This window comes from Perca flavescens, chromosome 12 (assembly GCF_004354835.1).
Source record: "Perca flavescens isolate YP-PL-M2 chromosome 12, PFLA_1.0, whole genome shotgun sequence".
In the NCBI taxonomy this organism is placed as follows: Eukaryota; Metazoa; Chordata; class Actinopteri; order Perciformes; family Percidae; genus Perca; species Perca flavescens.
In genome coordinates, this window is record NC_041342.1 from 430,730 (window position 1) to 449,580 (window position 18,851).

At 41.4% G+C, this 18,851-nt stretch overlaps 1 protein-coding gene and 1 pseudogene across 4 annotated transcripts in view; both read left to right on the forward strand.

Annotated features, from left to right (window-relative positions):
* The window catches only part of LOC114565842 (receptor-type tyrosine-protein phosphatase N2), a 298,094-nt gene that overhangs the window by 162,257 nt on the left and 116,986 nt on the right, over window positions 1-18,851 (forward strand). For all 4 annotated transcript variants that reach the window (XM_028594123.1, XM_028594124.1, XM_028594125.1 and 1 more), the window contains one exon: window positions 18,184-18,248. In XM_028594123.1, the coding sequence (XP_028449924.1) occupies window positions 18,184-18,248 (65 nt within the window). The remainder of the gene's footprint in view (window positions 1-18,183; window positions 18,249-18,851) is intronic.
* LOC114564786 (histone H4-like) lies at window positions 1,184-1,452 on the forward strand (annotated as a pseudogene).

Here is an 18,851-nt window from a genome sequence, read left to right on the forward strand (position 1 = left end):
CCGGCTGCGGAGCAACGCTAGCGGGCTGCATGGGGATGAAAACATACCCATACACAAACATAGTTATAGATATGTGAGAACTAAAGAGACAGGAGTGGGAAAGCCAATCGGAGCATCAGTTCTCCATCAGTATAAAAGGACAAAATGATTGTAAGAGTGTTGATCATAGCTAGATGGGTTAAACATTCTTTCACTAGTAAATGTTACACTTTTCTGCACAATGGCAGATTAAAAACATTGTCACTGTTCTTTGTGATGTTCCATTATTTTATAGTGGTTTAACACTAAAGTAGACATTACCACCAACACAGTTTCAAAGGCTTAAATTCACAAGCACATCACATACATGTGAAAGAAAATCACATTGCAGGTCCAGTCCTTAAATTGAGAGCATGTACTGTTGTTAGTGTCACTGTAACAACCATTTGATGACACAGATATAATATTAGGACACATTGATGCAGACACTAAAAATCTGCTGTCAGGAGGCGTCTCCTATTGTATATGGCCCACATTAAGGCATTGGCAGAAGGAAAATGTATGTTACTGAACTGGCTTCATCATTCCCAAGAAGAATGTTTTGCTTTATACGACCCTTACTGCACACAAACTGGATCACTTATAGTCAGTTATACCTGTTCCAAATGGCCACAAACAAAGGCGTGGTGAAAATCCCACCATTATAGCCTCCTGCTACCCACTGCCTCTCTGATTTCTCTCCAAGAATGTTGTTTCTGTTGCATGTCTGTGTAGTCTTGATGCAATTAAGTGTACAAATGAAGATAGTAGTTCACACCTTGGGACGTGTTGCACTCAGTTGCACACACAAAAGTGACAGAAGTTGTGGAAAGAATGATAAAAGAAAGCTTGAGAGAGAAGTTCAAAGCCCCCTTAATCTTATACTTTCAAGTACCTGCTGTAGGCTACTCACTACTTAAAGTGGCTAGGATTGTTGGGTTGTCTTGTCTACAAACTGTAGAATTCTTCCTTCAGGCAATTTAGATAACTCTTGACAACTAGTAAATATGCATAATATCTAAGACTGTCAAAATGAACGTAATAATAATAATAATAATAATAACGAGTTGACGCAAATCCCTTTTAATGGCATGCGTGATTGAAGCATTCTGTCATTTGTGCCTTGGGCCACTCCGTAGTTTGGGAAATCAGGAAGCAATGCAGCATGGCTAGCATAAACTGTAAAGTGCTCCGTGATAACATCCAGGGGATCACCAAACCCGCCATCCACCATTTGGCTTGCCGGAGGAGTGAAGCACATGTCCAGTCTGATCTATGAGGAGACCCACGGTGTGCTGAAAATGTTCGTGGAGAACGTGATCCGTGATGGCGTCACCTAACACCGAGCACGCCAAGAGGAAGACGGTGAGCACCATGGATGTGGTGTACGCTCTGAAGAAGCAGGGCCACACCCTCTACGGCTTCGAAGGTTAAACAAATAAAAGAGCCACACACTTCATCTAAGGAGAGACTCCCCGGTCTGAGTAACAGGCTTTATAAAAATATGATAAATCGCAAGTTAACTATGGACGATCATGCGATTGATCGCAATTAAATATTTTAGTCCATTGACAGCCCTAATAATATCACATAACAGTGTGTTACTTACAAGGTATTTGTGTTCATCATGGTATTCATCACTCACTGGAAAATACAAAAAACATGATCTGAACAAACAAAACATTACTGCAAGGATGTGATTAATCACAAGTAAAAATAAAAATATAGTTAGGTTGGGTATGGTTTAGGTTTTTTCCGATACCGGTGCTAAAATAAAACTGTCTGAACCGATACTTAAAAAAAGGAAGAGCACAAAACAACACTTTTATTGCTTCAGGCACTGCCAAGATGGCGACTGCTGGAGCCAGCGTGAGCCGCCCACTTTGAGCTTGATTTTGGCTCTTCTGAAGCCTATGGGTGATGATGTCACAGAGACTACGAGCATCCACACAAGCTGCATTTCCCTCAGCATTTCTGAAGCTCAAGTGCAGCAGAGCTTTCTGCTGCGGTCTGAAATAAACTGCTGAGGATCCCTGATGCCGCCGCTAAAGACGAACATGTATGTTGTGTACGGCTGTCAAAATTGGCCAAATATTCTGTTCAAATATTCCTTTTAAAAAAAACACATTCTCTCTCTCTCTCTCTCTCTCTCTCTCTCTCTCTAACATTACCTGCTGCCAAGTGTGATATTATACTACTACTATACTAGCTTCACGTGCAGTGATGCTTCTGTTGCCTGTAACGTCCGGAGCACGAGAGAGCAGCGCAGGTATTTAAGCGTCACCGAAATGAGGCAATGAAATCTGCGTTGTTATTCGGTCTGGTAGATACCAGTCATTTAAGTTTTGGTACCCAACATAGATAGAGCTAATTAACCTGTCATACGCTTATGCTTTAAATAAAGGTATCATACAATTTTACTCAACTATTGGTATTTACACTTGGTCAACATCCTAGTGATAGATTAGACCTGAAAGCCTGAATGCACCATTAGTTTTTGGTCTCTGTGAGGTTAGAATTTATTTTTGCTTTACTACTTACTCTGACGTTCAAGTTCTCTGAAGGACATATCTTCATGGATACATAAGAGAAATGATCAGAAATGTTGGAGGGAAGCAGGATATAGACCAGAAGGATGGCTTCAGCAGTGGCACATACTCCGAGAGGCATTTACACTGAAAGTTGGTGCAACTTCATCATGCCAGACATTGTGTCTTGGCTCAGTTGTTAGGGTTTAGAAACAGTTGCAAGGGGATCTGTGTGCCAGTTGTCACTACCAGAACACAGTAGCGTCTTTCTTTCTGATCTGATGATCACATAAAACCACTTGGCACTGACATGCTTTGTTGATGATCTGAGTGCAGCTCAGCAGATCAAAATCATGTGAAATCCAGGTGTGAATGCAGTCAAGATGATGATCATGTAGGATGGACAGTAACAAATGTGGATTGTGAGAACTCTGAATGGACGGCAAGAAAGATCTGTCTGAGATGTAAATATGTTGTACATGACAACCTACATTTGCAGGGCATGAAAGACAAATTTGATTTTAGCATGTGGCAAAGCAAAATATAAAATCCGATGCAAAGGCACCAACATATACACAGCTATATATTTTTATGTTTATATGTCAACTTGCCCCTTTTTGTTATGCCATTTGTGCTGTCTGAACCAACCCATGCTGCAGTACCTGGTGGTACTGGTTTCAGACAGCGAAGCAAAGCTAGTGTGCTGCCTGGCCGCCGCCGTCAGCTATCTCCCTCTTATTCTCTAACATGTTTCTCACCCAGTCAGCCGAGAAGATGAGTCATATACTGTAAAGGTCATTCATCAGAGAGAGAGAGGGGAGTGAGGCAGGAGAGTGAGATAGAAGGGGAGAGGAATGGAGGGAGAGTGATGGAAGAGGGAGGTGTAAGTGTTGGCTTTCCATGTCAATTTTTCTGTCAGGAGCAGTAAGTGGGGCCTCTCTTCTTCTCCTAGTGCTTCTTTTTTGTGCTCTTACTCGCCGATATCCTCTCTGACTGCAGGATGGCCACCTGCTGATTTAGGGAAACAGCCTAGCTCTGACTGAAAGCAAGAGCAAACAGCTTGCCTGGCCCTGTCCAAAATTCTAAAATACACCTGCCAACAGCTCTAAAGCTCACAAATTAAGACATTGTATTTCTTGTATCCAATCAGTGCACAAACAATAATAAATAAAAATAAAGTAATAAAAGTAAAAATGACTTTTTTTGGTTTTAGAGGTACTTATGTCATATGACACTAAGTATTATTTACAGAAACTATCCAGTGCATGTCGGCCAGCCTGTCAGGGAGTTCCCCCTGTGTCTAAAGATGGAGAGCTGCTACCTTTTCCACATCCACCCTCCCTCCCTCGCTCCTCGGCTGGGTGAGGCTTGGCTTGGCTGTAGGGAGGTTTGATGGATGACGTCCCCAGTTTTGGCAGCCTTATCTCGGGCCCCGGCAAGCAATCGTCATCTGCCACTTATCAGCCCTATAAACACCCTCCACAAACACTCTGCTGTGGAGGGGCTGGAGAGTAGGGAGAGGAGGGGTAAGGAGAAAAAAAGGATAAGAAATGGGTGGCAAGAAGATAGAAGAAGATGGAAGTAAGTGAAGAGGAAAGGTGGGGGAGAGGGAGGACAGAGATGGGTAGAAGATATAGTAGAGGAGAGTAGGGAGGAGAGGGGGAGAAGTGTAGGGGAGAGGGAATGAGAATAAAAGAGGCACAAGAAAAAGCTATGAATGTTGAAGAAAAAAGAGCGAGGAGAGAAGAAGGATAAGGTAAGGGGACGAATAAGTTGGGAAGAAGTGAGAGCTTATGGACCAAGTGAGAGACTGGGGGAAATGGAGCAAAGGAAGATGGAGTAGTGCACAGGGCAGGTAGGGCTGGGTATCATTATAATTCTTTTGATGCCAATACAGTTGTATTTTGGTACCAACACCAAACCAATACTTTTCTTGAGTTCTTACTTTTCTACAGAACAAAAAAAGGTGAAAAAAAAGGCGTGCTTGAATTCTAAAGTGTTAAATGTTGTCCAAATCCAAGAACGTTGCCTAAACAAAATGCAATGTTAAGATAAAAAGTTTGATACAAATCAGGAACTCTATGATCAAAGAATAAGGAAAAAGGATAAGAACCTGATCAGACATTCAGTGACAGCATTTTGGTACTCGGCAGTTTTTAATACTCTGTGCAACATAAAATAAATCATTTATTATTACCATTAAAAATGACTCAGATGAGTGTTTTCTGACCTGTAGCTCCGATCCTGACGACATTGTTTGTCAGTGGCCTGCTAGCGCGGCTAAGGGAACTACCACACAGATCGACACTGCCAAGACTCCTACTCACCAACACCAGATCGATCACACACAAAATGGATGAGCTACAAATCCACACGGAACTGCTGCGTGATGATTATCACAGAAGCCTGGCTGAACACACTTATCACAGACGGCAGCTAGCAGCTAACAGCTAGCTACCCACCGGGGGGATAGAGACAGGGTAGGTGAAATTAAACAATGTCTGAGTTGAAACTGAGTTGTCACGTAAGGGCCAGATATGGGGACTCGAGTCCGAGTCTCAGACTCGAGTCGCACTTAAGTCGCACTAACAGCTGACTTCAGACTTGACTTAGACTCAACCCAAAAGACTTCAGACTTGACTCTGACTCAAGCTTCGAGACTCATCAACAACATGTTTTCATGCAATTATGGCTTTTTAAATCTAAATATATTCATGTATTTCTATTTTCTTTTATTGGCGCATATATGTTGGGGAAATGCATGACGAGCTGCATGTCTCCTGCCCTTTGCCATAATGTGCAACGTAAGGCGTTATGCCTTATGTGCGCGCACTCACATGTAAAAAAATGCATTGCCGACACCTTTTGTCATTAGTTTTGCTTTCAATAACTTGTTAAAAAGGGCAGTAAGCCAACAGCTACATGCAAGGTGTGTGGCACCAAGATAAATGATGCTGGATCAACAATGTCGGACTTCATCAGGTATCTCAAAACTCACACACGCTAATGTGAAAGAGACGTTACATTTAGCATATATCGTCAAAGGTAACAAGCTAACCATCGCAAAGTGTTGTGCTAATTATATAGTTAAACTTATAGTTAGTAGTTGCTGAGGCTCAGACATCCATGGCGCAGAGGAGGTGGGACGCACGGATCCATCTCCCCAGGAACAAACGCTGTGTCAGGGGGGGCAAACTCATGTGATGCGTAATTGATACCATGGATGATTTGTAGACTATTAAGTGAACAAGGCGTACCCGGTCCACCAAACACTGGACCGTCTTGACGGACATATTTCTGTTACTGTAGTCATATTTACTATTTCATTTATTTCATCCATGCGTGGCACATGGATGTCGTGGGATGACGTTACATTTAGCATATATCGCCACAGGTAACAAGCTAACCATCTGAAAGTGTTGTGCTAACAGGCACATTGTATCTTTATAGTTGTATCCATATGTTGTGACAGACTTAGGTTAATATTTCACCAGGTCTGAGGGCTAGAGGGATGTGTTATGTAGACCTCATAAAGTTCTCCTACAACTGGCCAGAGACTTGAGACTTGACTTGGACTCGTGGCAAAAGACTTCAGACTTCACTTGAACTTGCCCCTCAAAGACTTGAGACTTGACTTGGACTCAAGCTCAAAGACTTGGGACTCGACTTGGACTTCCAAAAAATCTCTGTGAAAATCTCTGGTAAGGGCCCTGTTCATGTTGCACAGACATTTTAATTGCATTTTGTGTCTGTTAAGAAGCACAAAGGCACTCTAAAACTTGCCCCGACAACTGCCGTTTTAGCTCAGTGGAAGCTTGTAGAGGTAGCTGCAGCAACTCCAGTTTGCTAGGACCGATCCAGGTTGGGTTTTTTTCAGTTGAAGGTACTCACATATTTATAGTGATCAAGATCAACGTAAAAATTGGCCGGAATTCTCCTTTACGTTTTGGTTAAGTTGAGGCACACAAATAATTTGGTTTAGTTGGTTAAAGGGACTTGAGTACACATTAAGTCTATGTACTGGTCTTGGAGCGACTTGGTAGCTGAATGGTTGCAGAGCATAAAAATTTAAATTACGGTGATGTTAAGTTATAAAAAACTCCTCATCTCTACTTGAGGATCCATTGGCTAAATCTCAACCAAACTTTGGGCAGTCATGTTGCATTGTGGGTAATGTAGGCACCAGATTTGGACAAGGAAGAAGATTGCAAGGAATAAAAAAGACAATAGCTATGGTTGTGTCGATTTTGATCCCTTTTTTAAACTGTCCATTATGAGTAATGTTATAGGAGGGCATATCTAAATCAATGGAGTGCCTTTTTGAGAAAAGGGGGTTAGGGTTAGTAGTCATGTGTAGTAGTGTAGACATGGGATACGCAATGTAATCAGCAGTTTCCCATGTCAAAGTCACAGGGTTTGTTCTGTAGAAATTGTGGATACTCTGAGAGAAGGGAACAAAACTTAACCAAACAATTGTCATCTGATATATGAACGTTATTACCCATAGTTATATAAATACTTAATATGTAATACTTTGTTGAATACAAAAAAATGTGCTTATGGAGAGAGGAGAGAGTATAGGGAAGAGTTGGGCGATGGGAAAGTAGACGCAAGAAGAATAGGAAGGGGGAAGAATGATGGTGAGAGGAAGGGAGGAGACCTGAGGAGAGAAATGTAGGAAGGAAGGTAAGGAGTGAAATGGGACAGATTAGGAGATGAAGAAGAAAGGTAGTGTAAGATAGCACTGAGACTGGAGGCAAAATTTGCACAAATCCAGTTTGTCATCACATTTTTGAAGCCAGAACATTTTTTTACCCGCACATACTGGAGGTCAGTTCCATTTATAGTATTGGGTTTTATGACTCAAGACTCAATTTCTCAAAGGTCACCTCCACTTGGGGAATATTAGTTTTTATGACAATTCCCTCTCAGAAAGAAAAAGCTCTTTTACACACTCCCCAACTGCTCCAGTGGGAGAGTGTCTGTATACTTTGTGATTGCCATGCAGCCAGTGAATAAAAAAAAAAAATATTAGAAAAAACAGAGCTTAGAAAAATATTGCACATTTCTTTAGGTTTATATTACATAGTGTGAGCAGTGATCAGCTAATGAACGTTTGTTATTGGAACAGGGCTTCCTGTGTCAGTGCAGCGAGGCGTCGGTTGATGCGAGGTCATTAATTGTTGTGGGTGGTGGGGATATGTTTTCCTGCCGGGTTCCCCAGTGTCATATCAGCTTAATGAATTGTTTATGTAAACTAGTAGAGGTGTTTAATACCTACCTTTTAAAATGGGAAGGAATCAAACAGAGCAGAAGCGAAGAGCTAAATGCCAGCAATTAAAGCGGTGAACAGTGTTCACACAACAAGGCAAACAAACACATTACGCTTGTTGTGTAATTCTAACAGCCGAGTTCAACATCACTTACGGGAGGTGTGGACTCGATGACCCAGATGTTAACTTTACAGCAAGAGGTTTCATCATGCTGCTGCAAGAGGCAAATTCAGATCTCATTTTGTAAAGACAAAAAAAGTTTGAAGGCAAATCTTCAAAACCTAAACTTTTATTGGACGAGCAAAGCAAAAATGTCCAGCCTTATCTCAGGAGCACAGTGATACAGTCACAGGTTTGTGGTATTTTTCTGAGAGCTAACCTTTTGCTACATTAGCATGCTCCTTATGCTTCTTGGGTTCCCGTGTTCTCTGTCTCTTTCCTTTTGTCTTTTGTCCTCCTCTCCTTTTTGTCCCATACCCCTCTTTGTTGTCTTGTCCTTCGTGTCTCCTTTTTAACTGATTCTCCTCCTTCCTCCTTCAACCAACTCCTCTTCCTCTTTCACATACTTTTTCTTTCTTCCTCCCCTCCCCCTCCTTCCTCTCCCGTCCTTTTTCTGTTCTCTCAATCTTTACATCTCCCTCTCCCTCTCTCTCCTCACTTAATGGTCTCTCGTCCCCCAGGTGGCCCTAGATGCCATTTCGGCCCCCTGCTTTTGAATTTAATTACACATGGCATTGTCTTCTATGACCCCCCCCCCCACCCCACACACACACATAAATATAACCCAAGCCACTGCTGCTAGATCACTGCAGGCAATAACACCCAGGGGCGGGGGAGTGTGGGATCAACACGGAACAGATTGAAGGCTGAAAAGTTGATATTGGAAATCAAATTAATGCAAGTGAGAGCGACACCATATCTAATTAAGATGCTTTTGAAAAACCGACAAGCAAACCTGGTTTGACAGAAATACTCATGACTAGCATTGATATTGAGATGAAGAGAAAATTTACAAAATGTTAGAAATGTCTTTTTTATGGGGGAAAAGTCTGCTTTATGTTGGACATTTGGTGCTTTAAATGATAGGGCGGGTTAGAAAAAATAATGTAAATGAACGGTTTGTGTTATTTTGTGATATTTTCCACAGTGATCATTGTGACATTTGTTTGTCTGTCGCTACCGTAGATTGGGAACACTTGATTATACCTCTTCAAACTTCTGTTAGTGTTTAATAAAATGTTATTTTGCTGTTTGACAGAGACAATGCACACATATATTGCATATATGAAAATATATGTTTATCATGTCTCTTTTCAACCGTTTCAAGAAAAAAAAAACTGGTAAAGACTATATCAGTAGACTTTCTAAAAGGATATTTGGTAACACTTTACTTGAAGGTATCTACATAAGAGGGACATGACACTGTCATCAACACATGACACAGTCATGAACACGTAACTTCTGTCATGACACTTACTAAAAGAAGCTTTATGTCATAAAGGTTTATGACTTGTTTATAATGTTTATGACACGTTCATGACAGTGTCATGTCACTCTTATGTAGACACCTTCAAGTTACATCCTTTCCTGTTGCATACTTTGTAATTGTACTGTATTTCATATACTGCTTATGTCATTTGGGCACAAAACTCCTCAGATGGCTTTTTTGTATCTAGAATAAGCTTTACCTGCTGAAACAAATTGCAGAACTTCACTTCTCGTTACTTCTCCTGACTTTCTGATCGGTTTTTCTTTTAGCTTTTTTTTAAATATATATTAACGGTAACATTTCCCCTGCTGCTTTTTCTTATTAGCCGCAACATTTGTTTTCATGTTGTTTTTTTTTCATTATCTGCAAGACATTCAGTGATGGTTGGGTGGATTGGAGCGGATCTTACAGGGGCACAGAAAAAAAAACAGGCAGTAATATATTTTAATTTGCCTAGGGATAGTGGCTCTCATGATCAACTAATGTGATTACATCTCTGTACTGTGTCACTGCAGCGGTGGAGCTCCACTGCGCTCCCTGCCTTTGGTTTTGAAGGATGGCTGTTGTTTACTTCTCATTATACGACTCCTGAAATGTACCCGGGAGGGTGAGTGAGAGGTGTGGAGGTTGGGTGGGTGTATGGGTGCGGTTAGACGTTGAAATAACGACCCCTCAGTGCCAGAAAAGCATCTATTCTGTTGGTCCAGGACTCGTGGAGCCAGCCTGGGCCTTTCCCTTTTGTCAACAGTGAAAAATGAAGCATTTCTGAATCCCTGGCACTCGCTGTGTTTCCCTCAAGGCGCCTCAGATACATTGAGTTAACATAAAGCAAAATTCAGGACAGGGGCTGCCTGGGTGACAAATGAAGCGCCTCTGTGTGTTTTGGAGGGAAAATAAAGGGGCCCCTTTTGTAGAAATGAGATTTGGACCTTGTTACTTCCTTTAGGCCCAATTTCTCCCCAGCAGTCCAAATGTATCTGAGAGGTACAATGAAAGATGGAATATTCTTGAAATGGAAAAAAGGGAATAATCTGAGTATAGTTCATTTTCCTTGCATTCGCCCTCAGTCTGTAGTCCATCGCAGCTTCATTCCCATTTTGTCACATTATGGCTTATTTTCACACTGCACTGCCAGCCAGCCTAAAAGAGAAGCCACCAGTCGGTCTGATCACGACACCCAGCCCATTGTCGCTTCTTAAAAATGGATCCAATCTGGGTTTTGGCGAGAAAGCTCGCTAGGGTACAAATGAGGCACCTCGGCTCGCCTGTTCACGAGCAGTGCTCTTATGCGACTTGGACTCATTTGTAGTCTGCAGGAGAGGAGAGGAATAGATGGTTTGGGTAGCTTTTGGCTACATTTTGGAGAGGCCGCAGTGCTGCGGGGTTGCGGAGGTCCAAAGACTTGTTGGCTAATTAGAGGGAGCTCGCCACCTGTGATGCAGTCAAGCTCTCTCTCTCCGGGGAACCAGACAGACGCCCGTGATGCTGCGAGTTTTCTGATTCCTTCCCAACAAAAATCATGTTGAGTGCTTTCATGTTTGTTTGTGTGTCGATATGTTAGGCCTTTTACTCTGGTTCTGTTTCAGGAATTAAATGTGTTTGTGTTTGTTTGTATGTAGGTGTGTCTGTATGTGTGTTTGTTTGTGTGTGTGTGTGTGTGTGTTTGTGTGTATGTGTGTGTGTGTTAGTGTGTAGGTGGGTGTTTGTGTGTGGGTGTCAATTAGGCTTTCCTGCAGATGCAACTCAAATAGGTTTCGCTTTACCAATTAATGAAAGGCAGCAGAGTTTTTACTTGTTTCACTGGTCTGGTCCCAAAGTTGCCTGCTATTTACCATCGCTATTTACCATAGCGGGCTGTGTTTCATTTGAACTTAATTATAATCCTTTAAAACATTTCGTGTTAATCAATCCATTGGCACCATTGCAACTCTTTTTCAAAGTAAGTGACAATAGTTGCACTTGGCACTAATAAAGGATTGACAGCTGATAGTAAAACAAAAGTAAGTTAAAGCTGCCAAACTTTTTGTCTTTATTTCTGGAGGCAAGAGCTTATAGCTCCAGAAGCTGCAAAACTAACTTCTCAACAAACCATTTCTCACCCCATCTTCCTTATCTCTTCCAAAAAAATTTAAGATCAAGACATGATATCCGGCAAAAAAAGCGGCAGCTCTGCATTTTTGGCCTACAGCTCAATGTCAGTCTTTTTTTCTACTGTAACCTGGCCCTAAGGGCTCCACCCTACCAGCACGTAATAGCAGAAACATTTTTAGAGAGTGGTGCAGCAGCCATTGCACGACCAGCTTGCTGGTACACCCCGACACTAACCCAAACCTTACACCCTGGATCATGATGGATAAGGTGAAATGTGAGACTGTCCTCCCAAAAAAAACGCTTCCATAGGTTGTTTGTTCAAGCAGCAATTACAACTCATTTTATGACAGTTATATGACAGGAGCAAAGCAGAATGTAATGGGACAAAGTATAGGAGCGCTAAGTTCGGCGTATGGATGGGTCAAACAAACACAGGACTTTCACCCAGGAGACTGGGGTTTGGGTCACTTTTGAAACGAAATGTAAACAGCATGTTTTTTTTTTGACTTCACCATCACGTGCGGAACCAGAAATAAAGCACCCAAACCACGATGCTTTTCTTAAATAGTAGTTTTGTTGCCTAAACATAACTACAAACAATGTGGCAGTAAAAGAGGTACAATTTGTTTTTATTCAATACTAATTCAAATACAAGTAAGCAATAAGAGTTGCAAGGTGTCAAGTAACCAGGAGAAAGTGCAGCTATGAAAATGGCAAGAATTTACTGTTAATTACCGTATTGGTCCGAATATAAGACAACCCCCGCTTTTTCAAGACTCATTTTTGAAAAAATACTTTTTGAAGACCAAATCTTGTTTTTATAAAGAAAATAATTTCATTTGAAAATAATTCTATTAAAAACACATTGAATAAAACAAGATAGGCTGTTGTTTTTAACATCTTTTAAATAAAATAATATTTTGGAATATTAATATCTTTGTAGATGAAAGTGTCACAATATTTCCAAGGCCTTCAGCTGAATGACTGCTCTGGTAATGGGCATCCCATCATTACGTAAACACACACTCTCCTGCATTGTTCAAACTATACCGTAGCCTTCCGGAGAGCCCACTTTTTTTCCACCGGGGGGGGGTCGTGTGCTTGCGACTTACAATGACTTACAAAAGTGCATAACAGCTACAAGTGTATGCACTACAGGATTGACCCTATTATACTTTATCGACAGGAATAGATAGGTCAAACAGCAAACGGCCAGCCACAAACAGTCTAGAAACAAAGCATCAGGCTGTCTGTCCATGGCTTTATGACGCTTACTGCAGAATGGATTTCAAGGACTTTGCATGCCGATTAATGGCCTCCAACGTTTATTTTTTCTGCGAATCATTGAGTTAACCAAGGGGGTAAGCTTCGCTTCAGAACTCGAAACCTCCTATGGCGCCATTTTGATGCTACAAAGCCATCACCTCTCGTTAGCATTCCACTGACTAGCATTCATTTTGACGTCACTTTGACAGTGAATAACTTTACATCTGATGCGTTTAAAGACTCTATTTGTCCATTGTTTATTTCTAAAGAAACACGACAATGTATAAAAGGCTCCATTACCTTGTACCTCACGTTATGGCTCCGTAGCAGACGTTTTTATAAAAATAGGCTAACGATTGTGTCACATAGTAGAGGAATTACCGTATAGTACAGGAGACGCTCGCAGGCAGTTTCGACTTACATTAGCTGTTTAGGTTTAATTACTAATGTTAACTAGTAGTTGGAGGCTGCTCAGTAAAGCAAGAGATCACCGTAAAAGTGCTTCTAATAGCCTTCACTGGTCTCCGTCCAGAGAAACGGGGTCTGTTGATCCATTATATACTGTCTATGGAGTTAACATGTAGCCTACTAAACATGAGTTGAATTTGCACCGCAGCGCCGCCACATTTGGTGTGGTGGTGAAGTGCAGTCATGCTGCATTCAGGAGCATAGGGTAGGCTCAGGTCTACGTCCGTAGTAGCCTATATTTTAATTTAACGTCTTTAATGGTAAGAGATTGCACAGGGATGGATAATGAGCGTTGATTAAGATTAAATTACAATGCCACATATGGCAGACACCTTCAGATATGAAAGACACCCTCAGATTTTTGACTTTGGTGCTTTCATGGGAGCCAGTCCTCTCTCTATGGGATCTCGGCTCCCTCTGGCTACCACGTAATTCGAACACTCCTGTCAATCTCTTGGAAGTTTTGAGGACCATGGTAAGATGTTCTAAGGCTGTAATATCTCCATGACAACACCTCATTGTACTTCCGACTTGTAGGCTTTTTTTTGTAGCTGGATATATCATTTGTTGCGTCTAAATATGAATGTAGATAACATTAGTGATATTGAGATGCTTGCTACAGTTACATTTCTAGTGATCAAGCTGCAAAAACACGTTTTACTTCTCTGATTCACGGCTTTGTTCTAACGCCGCTCCCTCTCTTCAGTCACTCTCTCTCTTTCTCTCTCTCCACCATATAACGTTACCATGCTGTTGGGCGGTTGTTGAGGCTCTGCCTAAAACTCTGCCATTTCAACCAGCTGTTTGTAACATTAAGATAAAATGGATTATGGATCATTTCATTTCTATAGTTTATACCATCTGACTTGAACAGCTGAGTCGCAGCACCACCATCAGCTGGCTTGATTCCAACTGAGACTTTAGCTATGTCCCAATTCATAATATGTACCAATTCATAGACCGATTGTGTCACACCGGCGCGATGAAGGCTGTCCCATTTCGTTTAATTTCGAAGGCTCCTTTGCAGTCCACAAATGCGTCCTCCTTTTTACGAATTTGGAGGACCCAACTGTTGTATCCTTCGCAGCCCCAGGATTCCCAGCATTCATTTCAGCATTCAGTCAGAAGCACAGGCAAGTACAAATGCTAACAACCAATGTCTTTTATTTTTTATTTTTTGTTTTTACAATTGTCGTCTTGTATTTCATTATTAAATTCACTTCTGAGAATGTTTTAGGCGAGAAATGAACTGTGTAGATGTCGAATATAGGCAGTGTTATGAAAATGTATGGAAAATATAAAATTTGCTCCAAATTTGCTTTGGAGGGTAGAAGCCCCATAAACTGCCTGACGCCAGCTAGCTCTGCGGGAGTAGCTAGATATCTGGCCGGCCCGTCCTGTGAGCTGACTGGATCTCTGGGTCTCAGGGACAGATGTTCACATGTACATGTGTCCTCTCTCTTTGAGACACTTGACCAAATGGTAAAATACAAAGAACTTCTGGCTCTATTTCTGTGCTGTAGTTAACGTTTTGATCACTTATCAGCTACAGCTGTCAAGGTTGCTAGGCGACAGGAGCGGCGCTTAGACGCAAACAGGAAATGCTTGTAGACTTCGAGGCTGTGGCCTGAAAGCACTAGCTAGCTGTGAGGGACGGTGACTGTCTTCAGTTAGGAGGGCAACACATGTTTTACTCGTTTCGTGTTGTTGGTGACATCTGTTGTTGTGGGTGTATTAACATAAAAATGTCTAGACGCCAAATGTAAGACAACCCCACTTTTTCAGACGTATTTCCAGGGGAAAAAAACCCATCTTATATTTGGACCAATACGGTACATAGAGCTGCTGCACTGCTCTCTATGGCTAGAACCATTCAAGCATGTTGCACTTCTGACCACACCCCGTTTAGTGATGTCACAACAACTGTTTTACCTTTGACAAGTGATGGAAAACTCCTGAGACAGCATTGTGCTGAAGAGGTGGGAGAACCCAAACAAGAAGCAACCGACGTCTCCTTCAAACATGTGTAACACTGAACCACAAGTCTGTTCAGATGCTGCTCAGTGAACAGAAGAAGAGGCAATGCTGACAAACCAATTCAGTCACTTCAGCTTCTATTTCTTGCTGAAGGGAGCCAAGCCTGCAGTTGCTACCTCACAGCACTATTAAGACATGTCTGTCTTGGCTATCACCGACAAGGTGTCTCTCTCTGGCGCTTGGACGCCGACTACTGTGCTGCTTCTCCATTTGCAACAGTTCACATTGGTTTTACTACAGTATGAGTCTAATTTCCATACTTTATGAATACCTGCCATCATATAACATGCTTAAAGATACAATGCAGTAACCAAAAGATGCACACACTAATTTCAGTTTTTTTTTAAACCTGCATCCTATTTCCCTATGCATTAGTGTCTAATTTAAATGATTTCGACAAGGTGGAGGAGGTCGTTATAGTTATGACCACCTGTATTCATTTGAGCCAGAGTAGACTACAGGCAATGGATGAAGAGCGGACGAGGTGAGAGAGCACGAGAGAGAGAGAGACTGAGAGACTGCGCAGTGTTTTGTGCGGTCAAAAGGATATAATAGATCCATGGTTTTGCGTTGTCTAAAAGATTTTCAATGAAGACAATGGTTGGTATTTGCTCATGTCTCTATCACAGCCCTGTTGATTAGAGGGGGGGAATCCTATCACTGGATACATCCAGACCACAGATATCTGGCAGCAACAGGTCCCACTTCTGAAAACATATTCTTTTGGCACACACACAAGCTCCACCAATATGCCGAGCCTCGCAGCCCTCCAGCCACTGCTTCCCCCTCCTCCGCCCGCTGCCTCGCTCTCTCGCTCTCTCACATCGTCCGCTCTTCATCCGTAGCCTATAGCCTACTCTGGCTCAAATGAAGACGGGCGGTCATTGAACTATAATGACCTCATCCACATTGGCAAAATCATTTTAAATAGGCCATTGAGCCATGGCACTGAAAATCTTATAGATAACAGGAGTTTATTGGCTAATTTCTGTAGCCTACTCCAAAACAACAGACTCCCAGAACGCCTTTTTCCCGACTGGCATTCTACTGTCCTGGTTGGAGGTGGATAAGGTTGGAGTCTGAGGGTGGACAACAAGTCTAAGGGTGCCAATTGCCCCAATAGATAACATTGCAGTTCGGGATGTGCCAGCCAGTCACTGCGATCTTGCTCAATACTGCCCAAATTCAAAGACTTTTGGTCACATCAGTCTATTAGGCACAAATGCGTGGAGAAATTGGATCCAGTTTGAAAAATGCCCCGTTATGTGTTTAGGTATTAGAGATATGTAAGTGCTAACATAGTGTTTCTTTGCCTAGAGGTGAATTAGATGGTTATACAGTAAAGAGCTACTTATTTGGGGAATAGTGTTTAAGGTCAAAGTCTGTGGTGGCAACACATGCCAACACTATCAAATCATGCTCTGATAGATTGAAAGACTGAAATCTGAATTTGGAGGACTGTGGCAGAGGTCAAGGATCGCTATTTGCATATCCTTCATCTGCCTGGTGTGTCAACAAAAGAGATTCGCTCTCTGTCTCCACACCGGTGTATTCAGATGCAAAGTAAAGTGAATGTAATTATGAATTCTTTCTTTTTTTTCATAACATTTTGTTCGTGGCTTTAATATGTGCTCTGCTGTGAATTTCAATTGTAGCCCTCCATTTGTTTCCCTTTAAAGCGACGAAAAAAAGAACTTTGTTCAGAGTTTAATTCTATTTGTGTGGAAATTTATTGTAATATTTGCCTTGCGGCAGGTCAGGTTAGAAGCTCATATTTCATTAAGTGAAGATATGCTACAGTAATAGCTCATTTGGTTCTGGAATGGCAGCATTTATTGTCGAGACCTGTGGAGGTGTTGTTGGCCTAACTCAGCAAACGTTTGTGTCTGAGAAGTGCTCACATGATAACCACAATGACATCACCACCTTCAGCACCTGTTATAAAAATAAAATATAATATAAAATCCAAACTTCAGTGTAGGCGAGGCACTGACATTAGATTAAAGAAAAGTTGTAGTTAGAAATATGTAAAGGGAGAAAAGATCTTCCTTATTGAACTTTCCCCAATCTTCATAAAAAAGTATACACCCCATTCAATAGTCAATATGACATATCACCAACAATACCATATGATTTTGACATTCTACTATACCTGCTCACCACATCACAAGTTTGAGATATGGCTTGAGATAGGCACAGCAGTGCTTGACCTAAATGTTCACATCGACTTTCTTTTCTTAAAGTCCTTGAAGGACATTAACAAAACACATTAATGATAATGCAATCTTACAGGTCTAATCTATAAAAATGACAGTAGAACATTTTGTAGACTCAGGATGCTTTTAATCATCTGTAAAGTTTTTACTGTTTAAAGGTGTTTTGGATCAATGCGGTTCTGGATCTGATGTATAAACTGTGTGTTAGGATGATGAAGGAAGTTATTGATTTTCTTTGAATCAGTCGAGCGCAGAGTTTAAAAAGCTGCTTTGGTGGATTTCGTACCATTAATTACTAGCAGCGTCTGCACACACATGAATGCATACTGCACATTATTGCAGACACCAGGGATTAATCAAATTGGAATGTTTATCCACTTTAAAATACTGTAATGTTGATTGCTGTGTTGGGAAATTACTGCTGTTTGCAGGGGCGTAGCACACAATTCTGGGCCCTGTAGAAAGGCATTTTCTATGGGCGCCTCCCCGCATCCACAGCTATTCATTCTAGCATCTTTTTGGGCCCTCCTCACATGAGGGCCCTGGGTACTCAGTCCCCTTTTTCCTCCCAGTCCGACGCCCCTGGCTGTTTGTGTAGATTATTGTTTGGCAGATTTAGTTTCGTAAACCAATGACTTTATGTGGGGCTGCTTGTTTCTACACACACAGGTCGGGGTCATTATCTATCTATCTATCTATCTATCTATCTATCTATCTATCTATCTATCTCTGTTTTTTACATGTTTCAGTTCATGGATGGTTGATGTTTTTAACTCTCTGTTCTTTTCATACTGTAGTTCACCAGAAAGAGGCTCTGGAGAAGGAGGCCAAGGTCAACATCCTGGAGGCCGGGGTCACCGATGTGAGTACATAAGTTTTCGTTTCACTGTCAATTTAAATCAACAGTTAAGATGGGTAGTAAGAAATTATAATATGAGTATTCAACCAAAAGCAACACAATCACTAAAGGGTCAAAAGTATGTGGACAACCCCAACCATGGGCATTCATCTACTGCTACTGTATATATTAGCAGCCTCTACTCTTTTGGAAGTTTGCTGCAGGGATTTGCTCCCATAGGGGAACATTGTCATTGAAACAAAAAAGGACCTTCCATAAAATGCCACAAAGTTGGAAGCACTCAATTGTCTAAAATATTATTGTATGCTGAAGCATTTCCCTTTATTGGAATAAAAGGTCCCAGCAAACCATTGAAAATAGCCACAGACCAAAGCATGTGGACAGGGGTGTCCATGTATGAAAATATGAAGCCTAGCAAAAACTATTTTTTAAAGGTGCAGTTCAGGCATTTAACAAAAACATTTTCCCACATATCTCTATTGATATCTTGCATTTCTCAGGTTTTTATGTTTGGTAGAAAATCCGGATGAGTCCTTTTTTTTTTAAAAGGCACATTGTTGGTAAAACTTTAAATATGCAATTGTTTGACTTTCTGAACAACCAAAT